The sequence below is a fragment of the Colias eurytheme genome, chromosome 7 (genome assembly GCF_061535395.1).
Source record: "Colias eurytheme isolate Ceu_HAF_F1 chromosome 7, ilColEury1 Martin Lab GWU primary, whole genome shotgun sequence".
Taxonomy (NCBI): domain Eukaryota; kingdom Metazoa; phylum Arthropoda; class Insecta; order Lepidoptera; family Pieridae; genus Colias; species Colias eurytheme.
Genome location: NC_142986.1, coordinates 947149 through 970721, shown reverse-complemented (window position 1 = coordinate 970721; position 23573 = coordinate 947149). Strand labels below are relative to the sequence as shown.

Genomic DNA, 23573 nt, shown 5'->3' with positions numbered 1-23573 from the left:
GTACGTCTCACACGTCGTAACATCTGACCAAGCTAATTAATATCCTCGGGAATCTATTTTGTAATTGCTTTGATTGTGTCAGATTTAATTTCAACGTGTTAATCTGCTTCTATAGGGAATAAGCCGTAGAAATAAACATTTCCGTTAATTATTCTGAAGACATGTTGTTTATTCGTTAATTAGATGCTGTGTTTATTTAAGATCAATTATCACTTTATTTCTTAAATCATGGTAACAAAAACAGAAGGTGAAAATAAAAGTCCTCTAAACTTTAGTTTACTATAAGACTGACTCAATGTAGTCTTCAACTTGGCTAGTTACTATATTGGCTGCTAATAAGAAAACCCTGGTCAATAATCATAACTCATGAACAATGTGTGCTCGTCCGTGCGTGTTGTCATTAATACAGTAGCGAGTAGCGACACGGTAGGCTGAGGTCAATGGCGTTGGTAATGAGTAACCTTACAGCTTTTGTTTTATGGTCTCATATATGTATGTAGAAGAAAATCGTCTAACCTTAAAGCCTTTTGTTTTAAGGTCTCATATTAATGTAGAAGAAAATTCATGGTCCAACCTTATAGATGCTTATACTGTTTTAAGGTCTGAGTAGAAAAAATTCCAAAGATTCTAAGCTAGTAACGAAAGTGTCTAAGTAATTAGGGATGTATGAATCGTTTTGACGATAAAAATAAAAGTGTAATTTCGTTATGTAAGAAATGTAACCGTTGCATATTTTAATGACTTCCTATTTCTACACATTTATTACATTTTAATTGAACGTCGAAAATAAAATCAAACCAAATCTCCATTTTACATATACTTGTGAATTACACTCTTTCCTCTTGTTCAATTTTGATTTAGGAAAAAATTCTTTGGTGTGATTGTAGTAACCTTTAAAAAAGCGTTATTATTATTTCTTCGAATTATTATAGAGCTTTTCTTTAGCATATAATTTTGTAACATTTACTATGTACTTACAACAAGTTACAACATAACAAAATCAGCCAATATTATTCGCACAATAACCCGCAGACGTTGTGCTTTCAGTTCATTTGCCTTTCATCAATCATCATGTCACAACGCCGGTACTGTTAGCCAAAAGTCCCCATTCTCTGATTATGACTAACCGAATCTTGGTGTTGCTATTAAAGGCTTATTGCATATTTTAACACCTTGCCTTTCTGTGATTCAAATTGTTCTTGATTTGTCTTCGATCTTTGTATTGTGATTATTTTAACGCTTTTTACTTAGAGAAAATGACTGCAACTTTGAACTACTAATCGCCGTAGTTTTTTGGCTTTAGGAATCTGTGCATCAAATTTTATACTTTTTTTTACTTGTTCGAAGGACACATGTTTTCCGTTATTCTATTTCCTAATAGCGTAAGAGGCTAACGAATTTCATATTGTTTCTTTAAGTTATGAATTGTAAATACTATCTGTGTTAAAGTCTTACTTTTATCTGTTTAAAATTTCTTTAGTAGGTAGGTAATCAACATTGGAATGTTTATCAATGCCTTATTAGTTATTTTCTTTTATAATCATAATTAACATTCCTTAAAATAAAAAGAAGATGGGCAAATCAAAAACAACTGATCAAGCGCTAATTGTATCCTCATAAAATATACCTAGACAACGAATAATTATTTTATCTGTTACATGTTCTTACTGCACAATCGTATATACCTTTTCTACAGTATCCCTTTTTAACTTTCTTATCCTCTTTAGCAACAAAAACCTGTTAATATCCAATATAAAAGTACTTATCCCAGTGCAACGGACTGTGTCAGGCGAGCGCAATTAGCTTCCCCATGATAGGTGACAATCCGCACCTGCGTTTTGCAACGTCTTTATAACATTCAGTTTTATTGCAGCAGTGGTTAATAACGCTTTTATTTCTTGCAGTGGAGTGTTTGCTTTATCTATATTATATGGCATTTTTTTTACATTTTCTATTATATTTGAGTCTTCGATCAGAATAAGATTTGGAGCAAGGTAAATGTGCAGTTCGTTAACGTTTTGTGGAAAGGAATAAAGGTGTGATTGTGACGTATCTTATTGTGTTTATGTATGTTGTAACTGGAATATCAGTGGTATTATCTTCGTGAAACACACAGGTGATAAAATTTGTTACATGACTTATTAATGAAAACTTTCGTTTAGAAAAAGATGTAAGAACTTTCAAGAGCATGTTTTATTTCTATAAATAGGCAAAATATAATTTACAATATTCCCCTTATTAACCTTAGTTTACAAGCAGCAATATAATATACGAAGGTATTCTGAGCCTAAAAAGAAGTTCTTAGGCTCAGATCTTATAATCTGGATATCCTTTATAATTGGAAAATTTAGGATTGCTTTGAGCATCAACCTTTCTTTTTCACACACAGCAACCTTTCTTTTTCACACACAATTCTTATGAATATAATATTTCTACAGTTCACCAAAGTTCACTTAACATATGCAGAATCATGTAGTTTCTCCAATCACAAGCTTTTTGTAGGCTTCTACGTAATGGTCGTAGATTTCTAGAGAAAGTGTTCATTGTTCCAACATTTATCGGTTTGGTGTGTCGTGTTGTTTAATGTGTTAATTATTCTATTCATAAATATTATTAAAAGTGAATAAAAAGTTTTTCTGTTTGAGTATATTGGTGATTAATTATTATTAGTGAAAAGTTTGGTAGACTGATTTATTAGTGTATAAATTACCATAAATGTTTTCTTAAATAATGAAACAGTGAGTAACGGTTTAGATATCACACATATACACACATATATATAAACTCACTAAAACTCACTAACGAGCTACAAATACAAAAAGCCCAACAACAAATAATATATATAAATAATATATATTCATAAATTTGCCACTAAAATATTGCGTCCATTATTTTACAGAGGTGCCATATTTTATCGCCTTTAAAATGTTTTAACAATTTATCACTGAAAGCAAAATATCATTTGTATTTTTCACCACCAACAAAAAATGTAAATATTATCATTTATAAGTTTCCTAAAATAGAAGTTTATTATACTTAGATCCTTCCACATAACCTTTACCAAGTAAGCGTGAAGTTTCGAAGGTCTATCTAGCACTAATCCGTAACAAAAGTAAGGTGACTCATATAAATTCTTCATTGTAAAGCATTCTGCACTTTTCATAATTTATGTCGATAAATCTGTATGACAAAAGCTTAACGGTCGAAGTCCGCAACTCCTTAGATTCGTACGCTATAACTAATTAACCAACTTATTAAAACTATTGTTTTAACCAACTCATTTTGAGTATCTAATATTTCAATGAAATAAAAAACATATTTGTTATAGAAGCCTTTACCGGTTCAAAGGCTTAAGCTTCTATAATATTTGAAATATGAGACACATACAAACCTACGACAATTCCAAAAAAATCAAAAATCTATCCTTAAGCACGGTACAACTAACGCTACTTTGCAACTTTGTTTCATAACTAAGATTTTGATTTAAAATGATTTTTCCATTATGACTTCACGGCTCATATCATAAATTTCAAACATATGAGCAATTTATAAAGAAAATCTTAACCGACAAGGCGTATCTGTTACAGATAGAGCGCGAAGTGATCCTGTCATCAGGCGACAAGAACTCCAAAGTGCCGATCCTGCAGGAGGCCAAAAAGCGCGGGAGACTGGGCGCTGTCGCCCCTGATACTCCCCCTAAAGCGCTGTCTGCTTGGACTCATGCTGAGGTGAGAGAAATATAAAACTACAATATATCCCACTAATATAAATGCGAAAGTTTGTTTGTTTATTGGTTAGTCCTGCGCTGAACCGATTTTCATGAAATGGCACGCACATAAAAGGTAATTTGGTTTAACACATAGGATAGTTTTGATCCCGAAAATCTTACGGGAACGGGAACTATACGGGTTTTTCTTTGACTATGCGGGCGAAGCTGCGAGCGAAAAGCTAGTACGTCATATTAATTATGAATTTTTGAAATCGGTCCAGTAGTTCAAGAGATTAGCGCGATTATATTAATTACACCATAAGTACGTATATTTTGGTGTAAAATTTAGCCATGTTGAAATGAAATAGAACAAAAGTACTATTTATTAACTTATTTATTTAAAGAAATTAGGTATCATAAAGTAAGTTTACATAAGAGCTTAAAACCTAAATATAAAATCTAACAACTTCAAATTAGATACTAAAGTCTATGCTATTTATTTAACTAAAAATCTACTTCAAGTTACTGTCTATGCGTATAATAATACGTATGTCCTTAATGTTATTATATATACAAAGCAATTTAATTTTTAAGACATTTCTCTATTTACAAAATTCACAGAGCATAACGCAGAAGATACCTAGCATCTTATACAATTCTAGCTCTTATATCAGCTATTGAAGCAAGACCCACATTACCATACTCAACATAATTTACTTATGTAAGGTACACTAAGGCAATTACTTTATAGTTTATATAAATTGTGGGTAATGTAGCCTGTATTTTCAATTACCTAGAGACATAAATGCACGTAGAAAATCAAGTCAAATATTAAGTGGATCAAAACTTAATTTTAAATTCAGTTGGTGTTTGTATCCAAACAGCGGGAAAACCACAATTAGGAGGCCAAAGAATAAATTTAGCACAAGAAGCTAACAAAATATAAACGAAATTTGTAAGTTATAAATTTAAAATACACAAAATTGCAAAGGAAAACATAAAATACGGTTATTACACAGATACATTATAATCTGGATTGGCAAATATTAGGCATCATAGAGTATGATGATGATTGATGATAGGATATGTAATGAACTCTACCTCTAGACCCGATTTGTTTTAAAAATTAACAAACATGTATCCAAATTCACAAATTATCCATAAAAAAAACTTTTTGGTATAATACTCGTAATATAAATATTTTTTAGTGGACAATAACTATGACTTATTCTTAATTTGTATCTTTACTCCTTATACGACTCTTTTCCCGTTTAAATACAAACCTAACCTTATTCTACCAGAATACCATGCGTTCAAACTTCAAAGCCTTGATGATACACGTTGTGGCAGTGCCTTCCTGCGTAACAACCGTGACGACGAGTCAGGCATAACTATCCAGTTCTTTGCCCTTGCGAGACTATTTTATAGGCGTTCATAATTTTATTGACCCATTTATAATGTGGTTCGGGCCAATTTGTTGCTGCCTTTGGTTCTTTGAAAACAAAGGTTGTTGTGGTGAATGATTTGAAATTAGGTTGGAAATTTTTAATATTGTAAATTTTCAATTCCTTATTCAAATTCCATGTAGTAAAATAGAATTTAGGAAAAGAGTTTAAACTTAAATGGTAATTGAAAAAATTTATTTAACTTAGGTTTTGAAAAAAGCTATAAGAGACATACTATTCTGTATATTTCGTCTGTGATTATGTCAGCTATCACTATCCAAAAATTTGCAAAATTGATAATTTCGAATTTCCATTGCCTATAATAATTATCATCAATTTATTTAAACAATAAATAGCATGTGCGCTGCCAAGTAACATCAATATTTGGTATTCATACCGCGCTAGCACGGCTAAACGGTTGTTGATCCACGCGCGACCCATTTAGGACAATTATTATTACATACATTTCCTTACACGTTTAGTTCCATTATGGTATGCATCGGTTTTCCCACTTTTTCTAGTTCGTTTGCCCAGGCTTCGTCCGCGTGATACGGAATGAAAACAACAATAATATATATCCTAGGTGTGTCGCAAAAAATAAGTATTCTACTGGTGAAGGAATTTTCAATTTTATCTCTCTCAATATTATCTGAATACTTTGTGATAAAATACAGCAAAATAATATTGAATCCTATCTTGGCATTCATAAGAAATTTATTTATGTGACAAACAATTTGGCCATCAACCTTTCATCAACCTATATTTATCACTCGTCTCCCTTTAGATCTCCCACGAGCAAATCCAGTGAAAGTAGTAATTTCTGTCGTATCGAATCTTAAATTAATTTATCGTTTGTGCGTGATTGAAAACGTGATCATTCGTCTTAATTGTGAGTGCTCTCTCACCTTGCTTTCAGCTTTCATTGATGTTATAGATTTTCCTTTACATCATCATAAACAGTTTTATGTTTTGCTTCAATTATGTCTTCTCATATTTTACTATCGTCACTAACATTATCATTTACTGTTTGATGTTTTGCTTTATAGACTAGAGTAGATAATTTTTGAAACAAAAAAAAATCGCAGTCGGATGAAACCCATTAGAAAAGGAGGGGAATATGATAAAAATGTAAGGAAAAATAAATTACGGTCAATCCGAGTTCGGGAAACGGGAGGGGGGAGCTTTTAAGAGAAAAAAATGGTTTCTCTCGATTTCCGACAAAACTACAAGTCCTATAGAAAAAAGTTCAATGGCAAAGTTGTAGGTAATTAAAAGTTCTACAACTTTTGTATTCACAATTTTTTCACATAACCTAAAAATTTAGGTGAAAAATTCAAAAAAACAAGTTTTTGGTCTTTTATTTCTATCTACTTCAAAATTTATTTTTTTTCTACGAAATTTGGTGGAAACTTACTTTATTATGTCCCAAATACACTGTAATTTATTTGATTGAAAATATTTATTTTTTCGCCTTATTTTGAATGAATACCAAAAAAACAACCTAATTTTCAATCGAAAAGTCACCCGTCAAAATATCAGCTTTTTTCAAAAACTTGGGGTGCCTTTTATTCATTGAAATCTCTACTTTCATATGGTGTAAAAAAAATAAACACCACCATAGTAAATGTTCTCAGGAAATGCATACAAACAGTCTGAAAATTAGCTTTTACTAAATCAGGCACACTTCTCGAACTACCTGAAATGTTTTTATCGACATCATTTTGCTTTTTAATATGCTGTAAAATATTAAACTTAGAACAGATAATTATTTTTCTTTTGAAATATTACCGAAAAGCCGATACAAGAGAAGATATAGAGTTCAAGAAGTGTGCCTGATTTAGTAAAAGCTCATTATCACACTGTTTGTATGCATTTCCTGAGAACATTTAAGTACTATGGTGGTGTCTATTTTTTTTTACACCATATAAAAGTAGAGATTTCAATGAATAAAAGGCACCCCAAGTTTTTGAAAAAAGCTGATATTTTGACGGGTGACTTTTCGATTGAAAATTAGGTTGTTTTTTTGGTATTAATTCAAAATAAGGCGAAAAAATAAATATTTTCAATCAAATAAATTACAGTGTATTTGGGACATAATAAAGTAAGTTTCCACCAAATTTCGTAGAAAAAAAATAAATTTTGAAGTAGATAGAAATAAAAGGCCAAAAACTTGGTTTTTTGAATTTTTCACCTAAATTTTTAGGTTATGTGAAAAAATTGTGAATACAAAAGTTGTAGAACTTTTAATTACCTACAACTTTGCCATTGAACTTTTTTCTATAGGACTTGTAGTTTTGTCAGAAATCGAGAGAAACCATTTTTTTCTCTTAAAAGCTCCCCCCTCCCGCTTCCCGAACTCGGATTGACCGTAATTTATTTTTCCTTACATTTTTATCATATTCCCCTCCTTTTCTAATGGGTTTCATCCGACTGCGATTTTTTTTATCTTTTCATTATTTTCAAAGGCTTCTACCCCAGTCTATTAAGTCTATCTGTGTTTTCTATCTTGATTTATTTTATACATTCGAGATTACCTTTAGTTAAATTAAAAATATTTCTTACTTACTTTATATTTACTACAGTGGCGCAGGGACACAAAGAGGGTCTTTCGACAATAAGAGCCAAATAAATATTTCTTGCATGGATAAATTAATCCTGTCCTAATACTTAGTGAACATTTAAGTATATAAACTCTTGCATATAAAAACAGCTGATCGTTTAATAGAATCTAAGAAATATAAATAATAGTCTTGATTAGCACTTAAGTTTTTAAACAAGTAACAACGTGAATGAAGTCGCGGGCGCCAATGAGTATTAAATTCTTCATAAGTACCGTTTTTCCTAACCACCGGAACACAATTAGCAAGTAAAAATCTATGTTGATTAAGCGCTTATGCTAAAATTTCTTAAATTAACATACGACCACACAGAAGACAAAATTAACAAACACATTCATGTCATTGCATTGCCTGGCTTATTAGGGGGCTTCCATAAATTACGTGAGATGTTTTGAGGGGGGATGGGGGGTCGAGTTAAATATATTATATAACATAACGTTGGGGAGAAGGGAGAAGAGGATCTCGGTAAATATCACGCAATTTTTTAAGATCTCACGACATCTCACCGGGGGGGGATACCTATAGGGAAAAAAAATTGAAAATAAAACACCCCACGTAATTTATGGACGCCTGATCAAACATAATCCTATTAGGAACTTTATTTGCAAATTAACGATTTATCGTCTACAGCCAAACCATTTTGGTTACTACTTGCATAGATATAAATTATAAACAACGGAGTCAATTTAACGATATAAATTCATATTCATAGTAACGTCGTCACGTTATTGCGCCGGCACGGTCGGGCGAGGTAGCATGCGCCTGCGCATCCGGTGACGCGTTCTTAGTAACTTATTGTGTTTGTTTTCGTGTTTTTATTCTGTTTTATAGGGATTAGTAAATAATACTTATTGTGTTTGTTTTTTATTCTTTTTATAATAGAGTGAGGTGAAGGATTGTGACGATGTGATTTTTGGATTGATCGTGACTGTGATTTAATTTAAGATGGTCGAATTTGCTTTGGAAAATGTACGTATTTCTTTGTGTTACATTTAAAAATAATTTGAAAACAAGAATCTGAAATCTTAATAGGTACTCTATCTTAAAATTTCCAATTAATTGATTTCCATGAAAATAGAGCAACAAAATATTTAATTTCTACATAAATGTATTCCTTTTTTTATTTTTAAATTAATTACATAGTTCCCTAATTAAGATGACTTTTATTTACATAACAGATGGAGACAAATTAATAATTATTTCTTTATTTTGTGCTATTTTATTACCATGTCATAAATCTAACTGCAAATACAATTTAAGTAACAGTAAAAAACATATCAAACATTCAAAACAATTCCAAACAAACCCGCAGTATGTACTAGTGAGGCCTTTCATGCCTCGCCTTTGTTCCGCCGTTCCCACCGTAATACATTGTCTTATTAACGTATCTCTCACCTGTACTTGTAATTATGGTACCAGAGTTTGATTCCCATGTCAAACAATAAGGGACATTAACGCTGGTTGCACAACAGATACAAGCTTCTAAGATTTACTATTTATTATTTACTAATTATAATTAAATACACCTTAAGACGCCTTCGACAATACTCATTTTAGTAGCCAAAATAACTGTCTTTAACCCATTGAGCCACGAACGGCCCGATCGGTCCACGTCACAATAGATTTTCTATTGTGTCTGTGATTCCGGGGCCTGAGTTAATAAGAAATTAGTATTATCATTGGAACATTAAAAAAAACTTTTTAAAGATAATTCAACACTAATTCCTAATAATGAATCGGTAAATCCCGCATAATGGTTAAAAATTAATATATTTTTTAAGCCTAGTTTAAGCCTAGAACTTACTTCACAGTGCTGTATGCAAACAAACTAAAAATAAATGCGCATACAATAAAATCGGCGTAACAAAACATTCCTTACAGAACCAGCAAGCCGGCACATCAGGTGACTTCAGACAATACCACGAGCAGTACAGCTACGCTATCCACCAAGCACAGAACCTACCTCGCAATCAAAACTACGACTCCCCAAAACCACCGATACCCGCTAAAAATGCCTACAAAACTGACACACCAAATAACTCACACATGGTAACAGTAGTAGAAACAGGCAAGGACAGTACAAGAGACGCGCCTAAAAGTACCAAGTCCGTCAGCAAAACATACCACACCTTAAAGGACATGATCTCAAGTAGATTTAAGGGTAAAGAAACCAACGAAGGCGAGAAAGAAGAAGCTAGTTTAAATAATATTGAGGAACGGAAACGGGAACCTGAACAAACTCCGCCGAAGGAAGTGAGAAAGGAAGGGATATATGGACGGCCGATGCAACGACCGGAAATGCAGTATAACCACGGGATGACAAATAATATGGCGTACCCAAGCCCATCGCCACACAGGTAAATAAATTAGCTAAAAGTTAAAACTATGATTAAAATAGATAAAGATTGATAAATTATCTAAAAAATAAATGTATAAAAAGTTAATTAACTGTATTAGTATTCCTAAGTAGGCAATTTCTTTCACCAATAAACATTCTAATTTATTTATTATTCTACGTCCGATAACTCTTTCATTTAAACATACTCATAAAATAATATAAAATAACTTATTATAATTAAGATTTTCTTCAATAATTATAAAAAATGCATGATTATATGTCACGTACGAAGCTCTAATTTCAACGAAATGCATCAAACTCCGAGACACAAACATTCGCTTTTTATCAATCATAAATCCTAGAAACATGAGGTGAATGCAAGTCTCAAGCACACGATACAATTCACGGCTATAAAAGTGTGTTAAATAACGTATTGTAACGGTTCAATACCGTCGGCTGTGTTAACCTGAATTTAGTTGTAATTGCACTTCATATTTCAATAGAAAAAAATCTTTATTGACATAATTACATAGGTCAAAGTAATAAATCCTTCGGCTCCCGAACTAGTTTAATACTGTGTCTCAGGAGCCAGAGGCTTCTCCCATTATTGATCATAATATTATGTCTATAAACTAAACTAAAAGCTCTAAAATAACAAAATTAATGAAGAGGTAAGTTAAATTATTAAATGACAAAGGCAATCTCTTCACAGGCAGTTAATGCAACAGCAGATGCAGCATCAGATGATGAACCAAGCAAGGTCACAAGAGATGTTAGCGCATAGACCACAAGCGTTAGGGGCAGATGCTCTTTACCAACAATATGGTCCGCCTGGAAGACGAAGCGCAATGTACCAACGGGATCTTGATGTTAGGTCTATGGCTAATTTTACGTCTCTTAAAACTGGCCCGCAAGCTCAGGTGAGTTTATTTAACTAGCTTTCCGTGCGGTTTCGTTTGCGTTACCTAAAATGTGACATAATTTGTGCATGTTGACAACGAACGAGTCATTTGATTACTGAAAAGTGAATGAAAATCGGTGCAATAGTTATTGAGTTTATCACAGAGAGAAAGACATGCGGCGGATGTCTTTGTTTTATAATATGTAGTGATGTTTCATTTTTCTAAATGAAGTGTATAATCGTCATATCTAGATGTTTTAATTATGTGATGTTATCTAAAGCTGATCTTTTCCTAGAATGTTTCATTAAGTTAATTGCATTTTATGTCACAAATGATACATTTTATCTCTGTTAAATACACGAAATAGCTAACAAACGACCTCAAAAAACAACCCAGTGGCGCCTTTCTACAGACAGTTGTTCTTAGATTCCCAAGAATAAAATCTTCCCACGAAAATGTACAATTAAAATAATGGGCGCTTGTTTCTGAAACCGTGTTGTGGAATAAAATTGTATCGCTTTGTCCGCTACATAATGGATTTATTGGATCATTGTTTTAGTGCTAATCGAAAAATCCTTAATGATGATGTAATCCTTATCTATTTCATTTTTGCTAACATACTATAGAATGAAAAGAGTTCAATTGAGAATACGGGTTTCTAGAAAGCTGTGACTTTTTATATAATTAAATCAATTGCTCGCAAGAAAGACGGACTTCGTTCACTCCTATGGAGTGTTATACGCGTATGTCGTGACAACTAACTGTAGCATACAGCTATTGCCCATAAAATAAACGCTCTTCGAATCCAATTACATTGTATGCCACATAAAGTCCATAAAGACTTTTACATAAATGTATCAGGTAATAAAACTTCACTGACGACTTCATTCTCGTCGCAAACGCATCTTAGCCGTTAAATATTTACTGCGTGTGGATTGAATTGACATATAATATTTTTTGCAGTTTGACAACTCACATTCGCGACCTGATTTGAGAAGTCCGCAACAGTTAGAACGGGAGATTATTCAACAGCGAAGGTTTATAGAAGGAAGACGTGCGTCGTCTCATCCACATTTACTGGACGAACCTCAGAGGCCAGAAGTGAAACCTCAAGTGTACGATCGGTCAAGAAGGAATTCACACGGAAATTTATTAGACGGGATGCCAAATGAAAACGGCCCGCCCAGAAGTAATGATGACAGGGAGTCAGATGATGGAGGATTTAGAATGCGATTAGCTGCCCAGGGTCGATCAAGCTTCGAGCGCATAAGAACAAGCGGGAGATCTGTAGAATCAAGAACACCAGAGGAATATAGAAGAACCCCAGACAGTCATAGAGAACGTAGAACACCAGATAGCCATAGAGAAAGAAGAACACCAGATTCTGTTAATCAAAGACAAATTGAAGAGACACCAAATGAAAATGAAGCGGAGAGAAATGATGAAAACATAAGTCAAAAGTCGGCAGATAGTGTTTATAATTCTAGCAAAACAGAGGCTTATAATCCACAACCGTCGTCGTCGAGACAGACTCCAAATAGGATAGAAGATTTGAAAGCGAGCGGAAAGAAAGGCGCTGGCGGATCTGCTGCGAGTTCAGGTATGTCAATTAATAGTTATTTAAATCATCTTTCTGAGTTACAAATAATACTTTTAAATAGTTATTGCATGTACTTGTAACAAAAATAGTTTTTTTTTAAAGAACATAATCAATTTTAATAGGACAGTTTCTTTATCAAATAAGTATATTATTATGTTGATTGTTTACCGTATACTCGAATTGTAACGAAATAACCAACTTATGAATAGAAAATTTACATTTCTACTAATAGTAATTAATTTTGAAAACATTCATCAGCAGTAACAAACATAATTATCGAGTGTCTCAGGCTATCTTTTTTTAAATTTTTCATCCCAATTAAACTCAATATACAAATAGCGACATTATAACGATGTCAAAAGTAAACATCACTGTTAAATATACTATAATGATAGTATAAAATATCATATAATAAGGGCCGATTTTTCAATGCTTGGATAAAACTCGTCGAATAATGTATAAAACTACCATTTTAAAAACGTATTCTAATTGCCCGTATTTGACAGTTTACGTGACATTTTAATATTATCGTGTAATACTTTATTGGACGGATAAGTTTTATCCAAGCATTGAAAAATCGGCCCTTAATGTACAAATTAAATTCAAATAGCAAAACGACTTCCAGACTACGACAAAAACGGTGGCCAATCATCTAACGTGGACTCCGGCAGAGGCAGCGTCGCCTACTCGAGTGGGCGACGAGCTGATGCCAGTCTACATGATACATCAGCAGACTCTGATGGCGCTACCAGAGATAGAGCACAGCCTCAACCTGGTACCAGTCAACAGAACCCGCAACCTTGTGAGTATAGACTTAGAGTTCAAAATTGCATATTCATTTACTCTGTTGTTATACAAAATAATAAGTTTCTATGTTTGGATGAATATTCGTTATTATATCAAAATGAATATCACTATAGTATAAAACAAAGACGCTGTCTCTGTCCCTATGTCTTGATTCTTGATCTATGATTGTTTAAGTATATAATTTATTAGGTTTTAGACAAAGGGGGTGAGGCCGCGGGCGGTAAGCTAGTGTATCTATAATTAAACTCAAAATTGACAGTGTTATAGGTTATGTACTAGAATTAAACATAAGCTTTAGAAAAACTAGCTTTTGTGCGCGGAAATTTGTCTTACAATTACATTTATTAGTAAAAAATATTAAAGAAAATATTTATTAAATAATAAAATATGTCTTACTGCCTTACACTAATTATACATAATATACTGGATATATGATACTAGCGGTCCGCCCCGGCTTCGCCCGTGGTACTTATTTCGCAATAAAAGGTAGCCTATGTTATTTCTCAGGGTCTAAAGATCTGTCTGTCTGTGCCAAATTTCATCAAAATCGGTCCAGTAGTTTATGCGTGAAAACCATACATACATACATATATAATTACAAACCTTTCCTCTTTATAATATAAGTATAGATAAATAAACATAATTATCCCTTATTCCAGCAGGTGAAAACGAATGGGCCGATCTCGTAGAATGCGAACTCCGACAGATCTTAGAACCCAAACTGTCCAACATGCGGCTCGACAGCTCCGACAGTTCAGACAGTTCGATCACACCCCCCCTGCCCCCACTATCGCCATCTTCTGATCTGCATAAACGGAACAGGTACGTTTTAAATAAAAAAAAATTGGTTGTCTGTAAAGTCGGTTTACTGACGATAGTTCAACGTGACAACGTCCGATTGTGCTTCTTTGTCGCTCGTTCCGCGCTCTCGCTTGCACTTCAAGCCTTACATGGAACGCCTCAGAGCGAGGTAACGCCGCATGAGTCATGTTTTGTCGTGCGGGCTTTATCGAATTATAAGACCCGGGGCAAATATTTGCGTGATGAACATAGATGTTTGCTCTGTGTCTGGGTGTTAATTATCTATATTAAGTATTTATTTAAAATTATATATGTATGTTTATCAGTCATCCATAACACAAGCGACAGCTTAGTATGGGATCAGATGGTGCCGTGTGTGAAAATTGTCCTGAAATATTTATTTATTTATATTGATTCCAGTCTACCCGGCCGTTCCTCCGAGTACCCGGAGGAGCGTCGTCGCGGGCGCGAGTCCCCGCGCTGGCACACGCACTCGCACTCGCACGCGCACTCGCACGCGCACTCGCACGCGCACTCGCACAAGAAGCACTCCACCAAACGGGACCAGCATTATAAGAAACATTGTGAGTGCAGTTATTGTTCAAGTTAAAAATAAAATAAATAAATTATTAAGCTATTGCATAGCTTCTATCGCGGGCCTTGAGCGCGGGGACCGAATTCAGAAATTGCGTAACGAAAAACCTCACGCTCCCCACTCCGACGGGTGCGGAGGTGTGGCTTGAAGGCATAGCATGCAATAGCTTTACCGCGGCAGTCCCCGAGTGCCACACGTCTTTTTATTTATTGACACCACTAGCGGTCCGCCCCGGCTTCGCCCGTGGTACATGTTTACGTTTTCTCTACATAAGAACCATTCTCGTACTTCAAGGAATATAATAAAAAAAGAATTATCGAAATCGGTTCAGCCGTTCTCGAGTTATGCGTTTACCAACACATTTTGCGATTCATTTTTATATATAAGAAGATTATAATATGTTACAAACATTTAATGACCCAGGTTCCTAATATATGTTCGAGTATCGAACAAACATAATATTATATTATTTTAACCATTTGTAACTTATACGTACAATATAGTTATAAACTGTTTTTCAGGAGCCTGTGTTCATACTAATTTATAGTATAATTAGTTTAACGTAGCGTAATAGGCCCATAACATCTTGTCAACACATTCCAGTGTTCGGTCTGGACACCTCCGATATGACATCGACTTTTCCAAACCAAACAAAGTTATGCCCGGTATACATTATTCCAGTCCAGTACTGGATTGCTTACTGAAAAAATGTAAACTGGCACTGGAATGAACTTAATCCAGTAAGCATTCCAGTCTAGTAACTGGTTTCGCGGTCTATTAATAACTGGAATAATGACGTAGACGTTACAGACAGCACTGGACTGGAATCTCGCTAGATCACTCGACTGGAATAATATAAACCGGGCATTAGCGTATAGACCAGTGCCGATAATTTTTGAAACAAAAAAAAATCGCAGTAGGATGAAACCCATTAGAAAAGGAGGAAAATATGATAAATATGTAAGGAAAAATAAATTACGGTCAATCCGAGTTCGGGAAGTGGGACCCCTCCCACTTCCCGAACTTTTTACGAGAAAAAAATGGTCTCTCTCTATTTCCGACAAAACTACAAGTCCTACGGAAAAAAGTTCAGTGGCAATGTTGTAGGTAATAAAAAGATCTACAACTTTTGTATTAACAATTTTTTCACATAACCTCAAAATTTAGGTGAAAAATTCAAAAAAACCAAGATTTTGGTTTACGGTTCGGGAAGTGGGAGGGGTCCCCCCCTCGAATTCGGATTGACCGTAATTTATTTTTCCTTACATTTTTATCATATTTTCCTCCTTTTCTAATGGGTTTCATCCTACTGCGATTTTTTTTTCACTTTTTATTATTTTTAAAGGCTTCTACCCTGGTCTAGTAATAAGTTCAACATCTTGTCAACTCATTCCAGTGTTCGGGCTGGACACGACCGACATGACGTCCACGACCACGCGCAGCCTGGACCTGTCGTCGCTGCTGGACGCGCGCACCGACAGCGACGCGTCCAGCGGCGACGCGCGGGCCATCCGCCGGCAGCTGCGCGGGCTCGAGACCATGTACGCCGAGGTGCTGCAGCTGCTCGGCGTGCGCAAGCCCCCCCTCAAGCAGCCCGCGTGGGAGCCCAGGTGTGTACATCCGCCGGCAGCTGCGCGGGCTCGAGACCATGTACGCCGAGGTGCTGCAGCTGCTCGGCGTGCGCAAGCCCCCCCTCAAGCAGCCCGCGTGGGAGCCCAGGTGTGTACATCCGCCGGCAGCTGCGCGGGCTCGAGACCATGTACGCCGAGGTGCTGCAGCTGCTCGGCGTGCGCAAGCCCCCCCTCAAGCAGCCCGCGTGGGAGCCCAGGTGTGTACATCCGCCGGCAGCTGCGCGGGCTCGAGACCATGTACGCCGAGGTGCTGCAGCTGCTCGGCGTGCGCAAGCCCCCCCTCAAGCAGCCCGCGTGGGAGCCCAGGTGTGTACATCCGCCGGCAGCTGCGCGGGCTCGAGACCATGTACGCCGAGGTGCTGCAGCTGCTCGGCGTGCGCAAGCCCCCCCTCAAGCAGCCCGCGTGGGAGCCCAGGTGTGTACATCCGCCGGCAGCTGCGCGGGCTCGAGACCATGTACGCCGAGGTGCTGCAGCTGCTCGGCGTGCGCAAGCCCCCCCTCAAGCAGCCCGCGTGGGAGCCCAGGTGTGTACATCCGCCGGCAGCTGCGCGGGCTCGAGACCATGTACGCCGAGGTGCTGCAGCTGCTCGGCGTGCGCAAGCCCCCCCTCAAGCAGCCCGCGTGGGAGCCCAGGTGTGTACATCCGCCGGCAGCTGCGCGGGCTCGAGACCATGTACGCCGAGGTGCTGCAGCTGCTCGGCGTGCGCAAGCCCCCCCTCAAGCAGCCCGCGTGGGAGCCCAGGTGTGTACATCCGCCGGCAGCTGCGCGGGCTCGAGACCATGTACGCCGAGGTGCTGCAGCTGCTCGGCGTGCGCAAGCCCCCCCTCAAGCAGCCCGCGTGGGAGCCCAGGTGTGTACATCCGCCGGCAGCTGCGCGGGCTCGAGACCATGTACGCCGAGGTGCTGCAGCTGCTCGGCGTGCGCAAGCCCCCCCTCAAGCAGCCCGCGTGGGAGCCCAGGTGTGTACATCCGCCGGCAGCTGCGCGGGCTCGAGACCATGTACGCCGAGGTGCTGCAGCTGCTCGGCGTGCGCAAGCCCCCCCTCAAGCAGCCCGCGTGGGAGCCCAGGTGTGTACATCCGCCGGCAGCTGCGCGGGCTCGAGACCATGTACGCCGAGGTGCTGCAGCTGCTCGGCGTGCGCAAGCCCCCCCTCAAGCAGCCCGCGTGGGAGCCCAGGTGTGTACATCCGCCGGCAGCTGCGCGGGCTCGAGACCATGTACGCCGAGGTGCTGCAGCTGCTCGGCGTGCGCAAGCCCCCCCTCAAGCAGCCCGCGTGGGAGCCCAGGTGTGTACATCCGCCGGCAGCTGCGCGGGCTCGAGACCATGTACGCCGAGGTGCTGCAGCTGCTCGGCGTGCGCAAGCCCCCCCTCAAGCAGCCCGCGTGGGAGCCCAGGTGTGTACATCCGCCGGCAGCTGCGCGGGCTCGAGACCATGTACGCCGAGGTGCTGCAGCTGCTCGGCGTGCGCAAGCCCCCCCTCAAGCAGCCCGCGTGGGAGCCCAGGTGTGTACATCCGCCGGCAGCTGCGCGGGCTCGAGACCATGTACGCCGAGGTGCTGCAGCTGCTCGGCGTGCGCAAGCCCCCCCTCAAGCAGCCCGCGTGGGAGCCCAGGTGTGTACATCCGCCGGCAGCTGCGCGGGCTCGAGACCATGTACGCCGAGGTGCTGCAGCTGCTCGGCGTGCGCAAGCCCCCCCTCAAGCAGCCTGCGTGGGAGCCCAGGTGTGTGTAGTAATTAATTAATAGATTCAACAGAGTACAAGAAGGAATAAATCGACGTGGTCACAGATACGTGGGACAGGACGCAGATTCAAGAAGGTCTTCAACTTGTATCACACACACGTATCCGAATAGAAAAAAAAATGTGTCCGTGTACTAGTGTACACACGTAAGAAGTGAAACTTCTTTATGACCTTATTTTTCAAAAAATAATTTAATATATGCAACTTTACAGAAATACGTCGAATCACGCGTGGTAGGGATAAGAAAAAGATGGCGCGTAACGGAAAAATGTCACGCGTAAAGAAAAAATGTTACACTAAATGTTTTTCCAACCCCGATAAAGAAGTTTCACTTCAAAAATATTCCAAATGGGGAACAAAACCTTTAACTTCTATCAGACACAAATTAGAACAATTTCATCAAACCTATAATACTATTCTAGGTTATCATCAAAGCGTCGTTACGGCAGCATGTCGTCCCTCCCGTCCAGTTCCGTGAGCAGCCGCCCGCAACGGGACAAACGACGCTCTTCCGACCATCGGAAGAAACATGACATCAAGGTATGTATTGAAATTCTCTATTATTTTTGTTAACAATTACTAAAAATTATTTGTAATTCTTGCTTTCATTCATTTCTTTGTTTTCTCAATTTAAAAATAACTTTTAACTATTCTTTTCATTTTTAGCTTAAATTTGACGATAATCTTTTTGCCATTGATGTTATACCATTTACATTTGCTTGCACGCGTACATGCACGCACTTGCTGCTTTTGTGCTATTTCCATACCCACCCACCCACGCACTTACACATACACGTACTTTCACATAAGTTGCGAAAATTTCCTCAATTCTGAACTCATTTTTGCGACCCATTCATACCAACATTCCACTTTATACAAACTTACCTCCACTCCAGGGCATCAACAAGCGGTTCCAACGTCTGGAATCACACGTGGTAACGTTAGCACGCTCCGTAGCGCATCTGTCCAGTGAGATGCGCACACAGCATCTCGTTATGCAAGAGATGGACAACATCCGCGCGGAGATCGCGGCGCTCAGACATATGTACAAGTGAGTAGGGTTAAGAGAGAAATAACACGAGATTCCCTTGGAGAAATGATCATTTTTCTGAATTTCTACTATTTATAAAATACCTAATAATCTTAAGTAAGTTCCGAGCTTTCGCCATCCTTGACCTCTGTAGTCAAACAAGACATAACCACAGAATACATAATAGTAGCTAAACGCTAACATAACCACTATTGTAATATAAAAAAGTGTGTGCGCCGAGCACACTTGTCAGAAGTGAAACTGCTTTAGCAAGATTCAAAGATACCAAAATCGGTACCTTAATCTATCACTTGACAGTATTGCCATCAATAAAAGTATGCCAACATTTGTAAATTTTAATTCTATGCCAGTATTTTTTTAAATTTCTGCCAAATTTGTGCCAATTTCCTCAATTTACCCTATTTTCCCCCAGATCGCAGCAGTACATAAGATCAGGGCATTCCCGACACTTGGACCCATACTCGTTCAGCAACCCCGACCGGGTCAAACGGCTCACCAAGTTCTTTGGGGACGAGCCACCGCTCATGCGGCTGTTCTTGAAGAAACTGGGTTATGAGGTAGGGAAATATATATCTGATTATCGTCTTTGAGTACTAAAAATTATTGATTGATTGATTTTTATGTCAGGACAAGAAATTTTAAGTGCCATGTAGAATTGAATAAAATATGAGACACAATAATTATGTGATTGTAGTATTTGAGTAACAAATACTGAATTTCAAGGACAGGAAAGGAAATTTTTATTTCCATGTAGAATTTCATACTGAATTGAGGAAATGTTGACCTTGAAAATAATTTTGTTTTGTTGTTGTTTCTCAAATCTGTGTGTGAATTTAAAAAATATGTTAAATTCACACACAATCTAAATTTTACAATGAAAACGGTCTATGAAAATACTACCCTAAACCAGTGACTAATCGAGCCCATAATAACTTGTCTCTCTATTCTTAAATTCAACTTCACCCTAATTTAACCCCTTATTAATCATCCATATACATTTTCAGAAATACGCAGCACTGTTAGAAAAAGAAAAAGTAGGAGCAGCAGAACTACCTTATGTCGGTGAAGACAAGTTAAGATCCCTCGGGGTACCTCTTGGACCTCGAATGAGAATATTGAAAGAAGCCGGCATTCATCATGACATACATTTTCCTAGAGACGACCCTAATACCACTACAACTACTTTGGCTATAGTTTAATTGTTAGTGTTGTTAATAATAGCGCCATCTAGTTCTAAATTATGTGAACTTAGTTAATTTATAGCATCAAAGTTAGTATTCATGACACATTTTCCTAGAGAATAACCTTATGTAATTCTGGCTTTTTGTTAATATCTATTTCTGAATGATATAAACTGAATTGTTAATAATAGCACCTGAATGATTAAAAATACAGTTAGTCCACTTAAACTTGCAGTTAATAAAAACATGTTTGAAATTTAGAAAAAAGAAACAAAAATGCTATCATGACATACACTTTCCGAGGGACGACCCTAATACTGCTTACAACTTTTTCTATAGTTTAAGAAAAACATTATTGGTACATAGCGCCATCTAGTTGTAAACTTAGCAAACAAAAATATTGAAAAAAATAAAACGACAAAAAATCAAGATGAAAAAACTTAAAAAACCTTGTACAAATCACAAAATCTTTCTAAATTTCATCTTTTATTATGTTACATACAGAAAAGGTCTGATAAATACAAAAAAAATTAACTCATTTAAAACTCTTGACTGAGATGTAGGCTATATTGAAGCTAACAAATTTGTAAATATAAATAATTATGAATTTAAGACAAGTCTTACTTCGTGTTCAATTATGTACTTAGAATAAAAAGAGGCACATGCATTTACAATACTGCGTAAATAAATGTTTATATAATATAAAGTATAAACCAATGTTAACTTTGAAAAAATCTAAAAAAAACGATTTTCAAGTTTTATTTTACTTTTTACCCACTTAGAAAAAATTTGATTGTTACACATTTTTATTATCAAACATGATTTTTTAAAAAGAATACTTAATTTTAATCGTAATTACGCTTCTATATTATAAATGTATGAGCCTAATTAGTTTTAAAACGACTGTTGATTGTTTATAATTTTCAATAAATAAGCAAATTTCTTATATGTATCTAATTTCAATCTTACATCATGAAATACAATCGTAATATTTAATTGAAAATATATTTTATCTGTAAAGTAAGAAAGAGAGAGCAGACAAATAATTTGTTTTGATATCTTATTATAAATTATTTTTAATCTTGACTTATATAAAATGCACGCATGATTTATCATATATTTTTATGTAAATCTTCATATTATATTTTATTGTATATCGTTGAATACTCATACAAATCTCAATTAAAATAAATGTATACTTAAGATTAGTTAATTGTTATCTTCTCTATGGTATGCCAAAGACAGAAAGCGGCATAATTTAATGTATATAGCTGTATATAAGTAATAAACACAGGTAATAAACAACGAATTACAACTCAACTTGTTATTAGATGTATTTTTATATTTTTGTAAATAAACACTCTTATACTGATTTATGTTGTTTTATTCCCGAATACCTCCTACTGATATCAGGAATCAAACCGAAACCGTTTTTTTTAACTATTTCATATATTATATTGAAATATTTCACAGAGTTTAAATACTTTAAAATAGTGCTTATTCTCAAATAAATCGAGCTAAATTGTTGCATTTGTCAGAGTATGGCTGTATATGAAAGTTCCAAAATTACTATTTATTTAGTAAATTGCCATTATATGCCTTACGTCCGTTAGACTCCAAAACTAACGATCCGATTTTAATGATCAGTTAAATCCAACGAGAATGATAGAATACTTTATATTTAAATTCTGATATAATATAATGGGACTACCCAGTCACAAGTTTACAGAATGTTCTATTATATACTAAAAAATGAAATGATAAGTAAATAAGAAGATATACAGTTCAATATTTTATTTTATTTAATATCATTAATCAATTTATTTTAATCAATTTATTTTATTATATTTAATATCATTTTAACGTCACTTAAACCGTCAATTAACAGTAATAAAGGATGTAACTGTTTGCAAGTCGCCTGAATAACAAGTCATTATTGATACCTCGAACCAACTCGCATAAACTAACAAATATCACTTGTATGTTCGTTCATAAATGGGATTTTTAAAGTGTATTGGAATACTGACTGCTGACTAAATTACCTTGCAAAACGAACTTTATAACTGAATTTAATAACCTATCTACATGCAGTTGTTTGTCTTCTCGTATAGAAAAATACCGACAGAATGTTACTTAATACTTTATAAAGTGTGTGGCGTTGCCACTTTTGTTATCTATGTTTTTTTTGTCTGTGGCGTTCCGAAGCGGGACGCACTTGACAGAGTTTCAAACGGCTTCGACCGTTAATTTTCTTAGTTAAGACGCGATAGCCACTTCGCGGTAGATACGTAAGCTATTTTGATTGTCTCAACGCTTGCTTGTGATTTGTCTCCTATAACTAGACTCTTTGGTGAAACATTCGTATAGATTTAAATAATATTGTAACAGTGAAAGGTTGAATAAATGTTTAATACAATTTACTACTTTCATTCTACGTGGGTAACAAAACCCCATATTGGTGACCCCGACGTGATCGTCGAAAGCAATCTATACGTTTCACCATCAGTCACCTCGTGCTTTCTTCACGGCCTGCTTTTCGGTTGAGCACTAACGAGCTCCCGAGAGGTGGTCTACAGAATCTGTTGCTACGCAATCTTCACGTCGCTAACTGTCGACCTGCTGTCGACACATTGCTGCGCATATTCGAGCGTGCCTTGCCTGCTTGCTGCCTGCCTGGTGCCACTGCTTGTGGCTGGGTCCAGGCCCCTGCCTACGTGGTGCATCTCCAAGTTGTGTTCAGTGTTGTGTTATTGTGTGGTGCTTATCATGAGTGAGAGGCAACTTATATTAGACTAATAACATGAAGCTTATGGGTTTGGAATTTCAATTCTATTAATACTACTATACTTCTTACTTTTAAATAACAATAATTTCAATATAACATCTAACTGTCATTATTAACTATTAATTGCATAGGTATTTAACATTGAATAATTAGTTGTGCATTAAACTAACATTGCATATTCTTTCTTATTTGTTGATCATATGTTAAAACTTACCTTTGTTAGATTTAGTTAACATGCTTGTATACTAACTGTTATTATGTCATAATTTCTTGTTATAATTTTAAAACTTACATTATATTGTGTGCATTATTTGTTTTTAAAAAAAAATCTACAAATATATGTGTTGTTGTATTGCTCTTATGTGGC

General features: G+C 36.6%; 1 protein-coding gene across 5 annotated transcripts in view; it reads left to right on the top strand.

The window, feature by feature from the left end:
- Window positions 1-21793, top strand: part of LOC149906880 (uncharacterized) — a 66467-nt gene extending 44674 nt beyond the window's left edge. For all 5 annotated transcript variants that reach the window (XM_090103934.1, XM_090103935.1, XM_090103932.1 and 2 more), the window contains 12 exons: window positions 3588-3728; window positions 9654-10129; window positions 10823-11030; window positions 11976-12612; window positions 13238-13414; window positions 14079-14241; window positions 14641-14804; window positions 16212-18060; window positions 18612-18729; window positions 19086-19240; window positions 19653-19797; window positions 20245-21793. In XM_090103934.1, the coding sequence (XP_089960060.1) occupies window positions 3588-3728; window positions 9654-10129; window positions 10823-11030; window positions 11976-12612; window positions 13238-13414; window positions 14079-14241; window positions 14641-14804; window positions 16212-18060; window positions 18612-18729; window positions 19086-19240; window positions 19653-19797; window positions 20245-20439 (4428 nt within the window). In that variant the 3' untranslated portion in view covers window positions 20440-21793. The remainder of the gene's footprint in view (window positions 1-3587; window positions 3729-9653; window positions 10130-10822; window positions 11031-11975; window positions 12613-13237; window positions 13415-14078; window positions 14242-14640; window positions 14805-16211; window positions 18061-18611; window positions 18730-19085; window positions 19241-19652; window positions 19798-20244) is intronic.
- Window positions 21794-23573: the final 1780 nt, after the last annotated feature.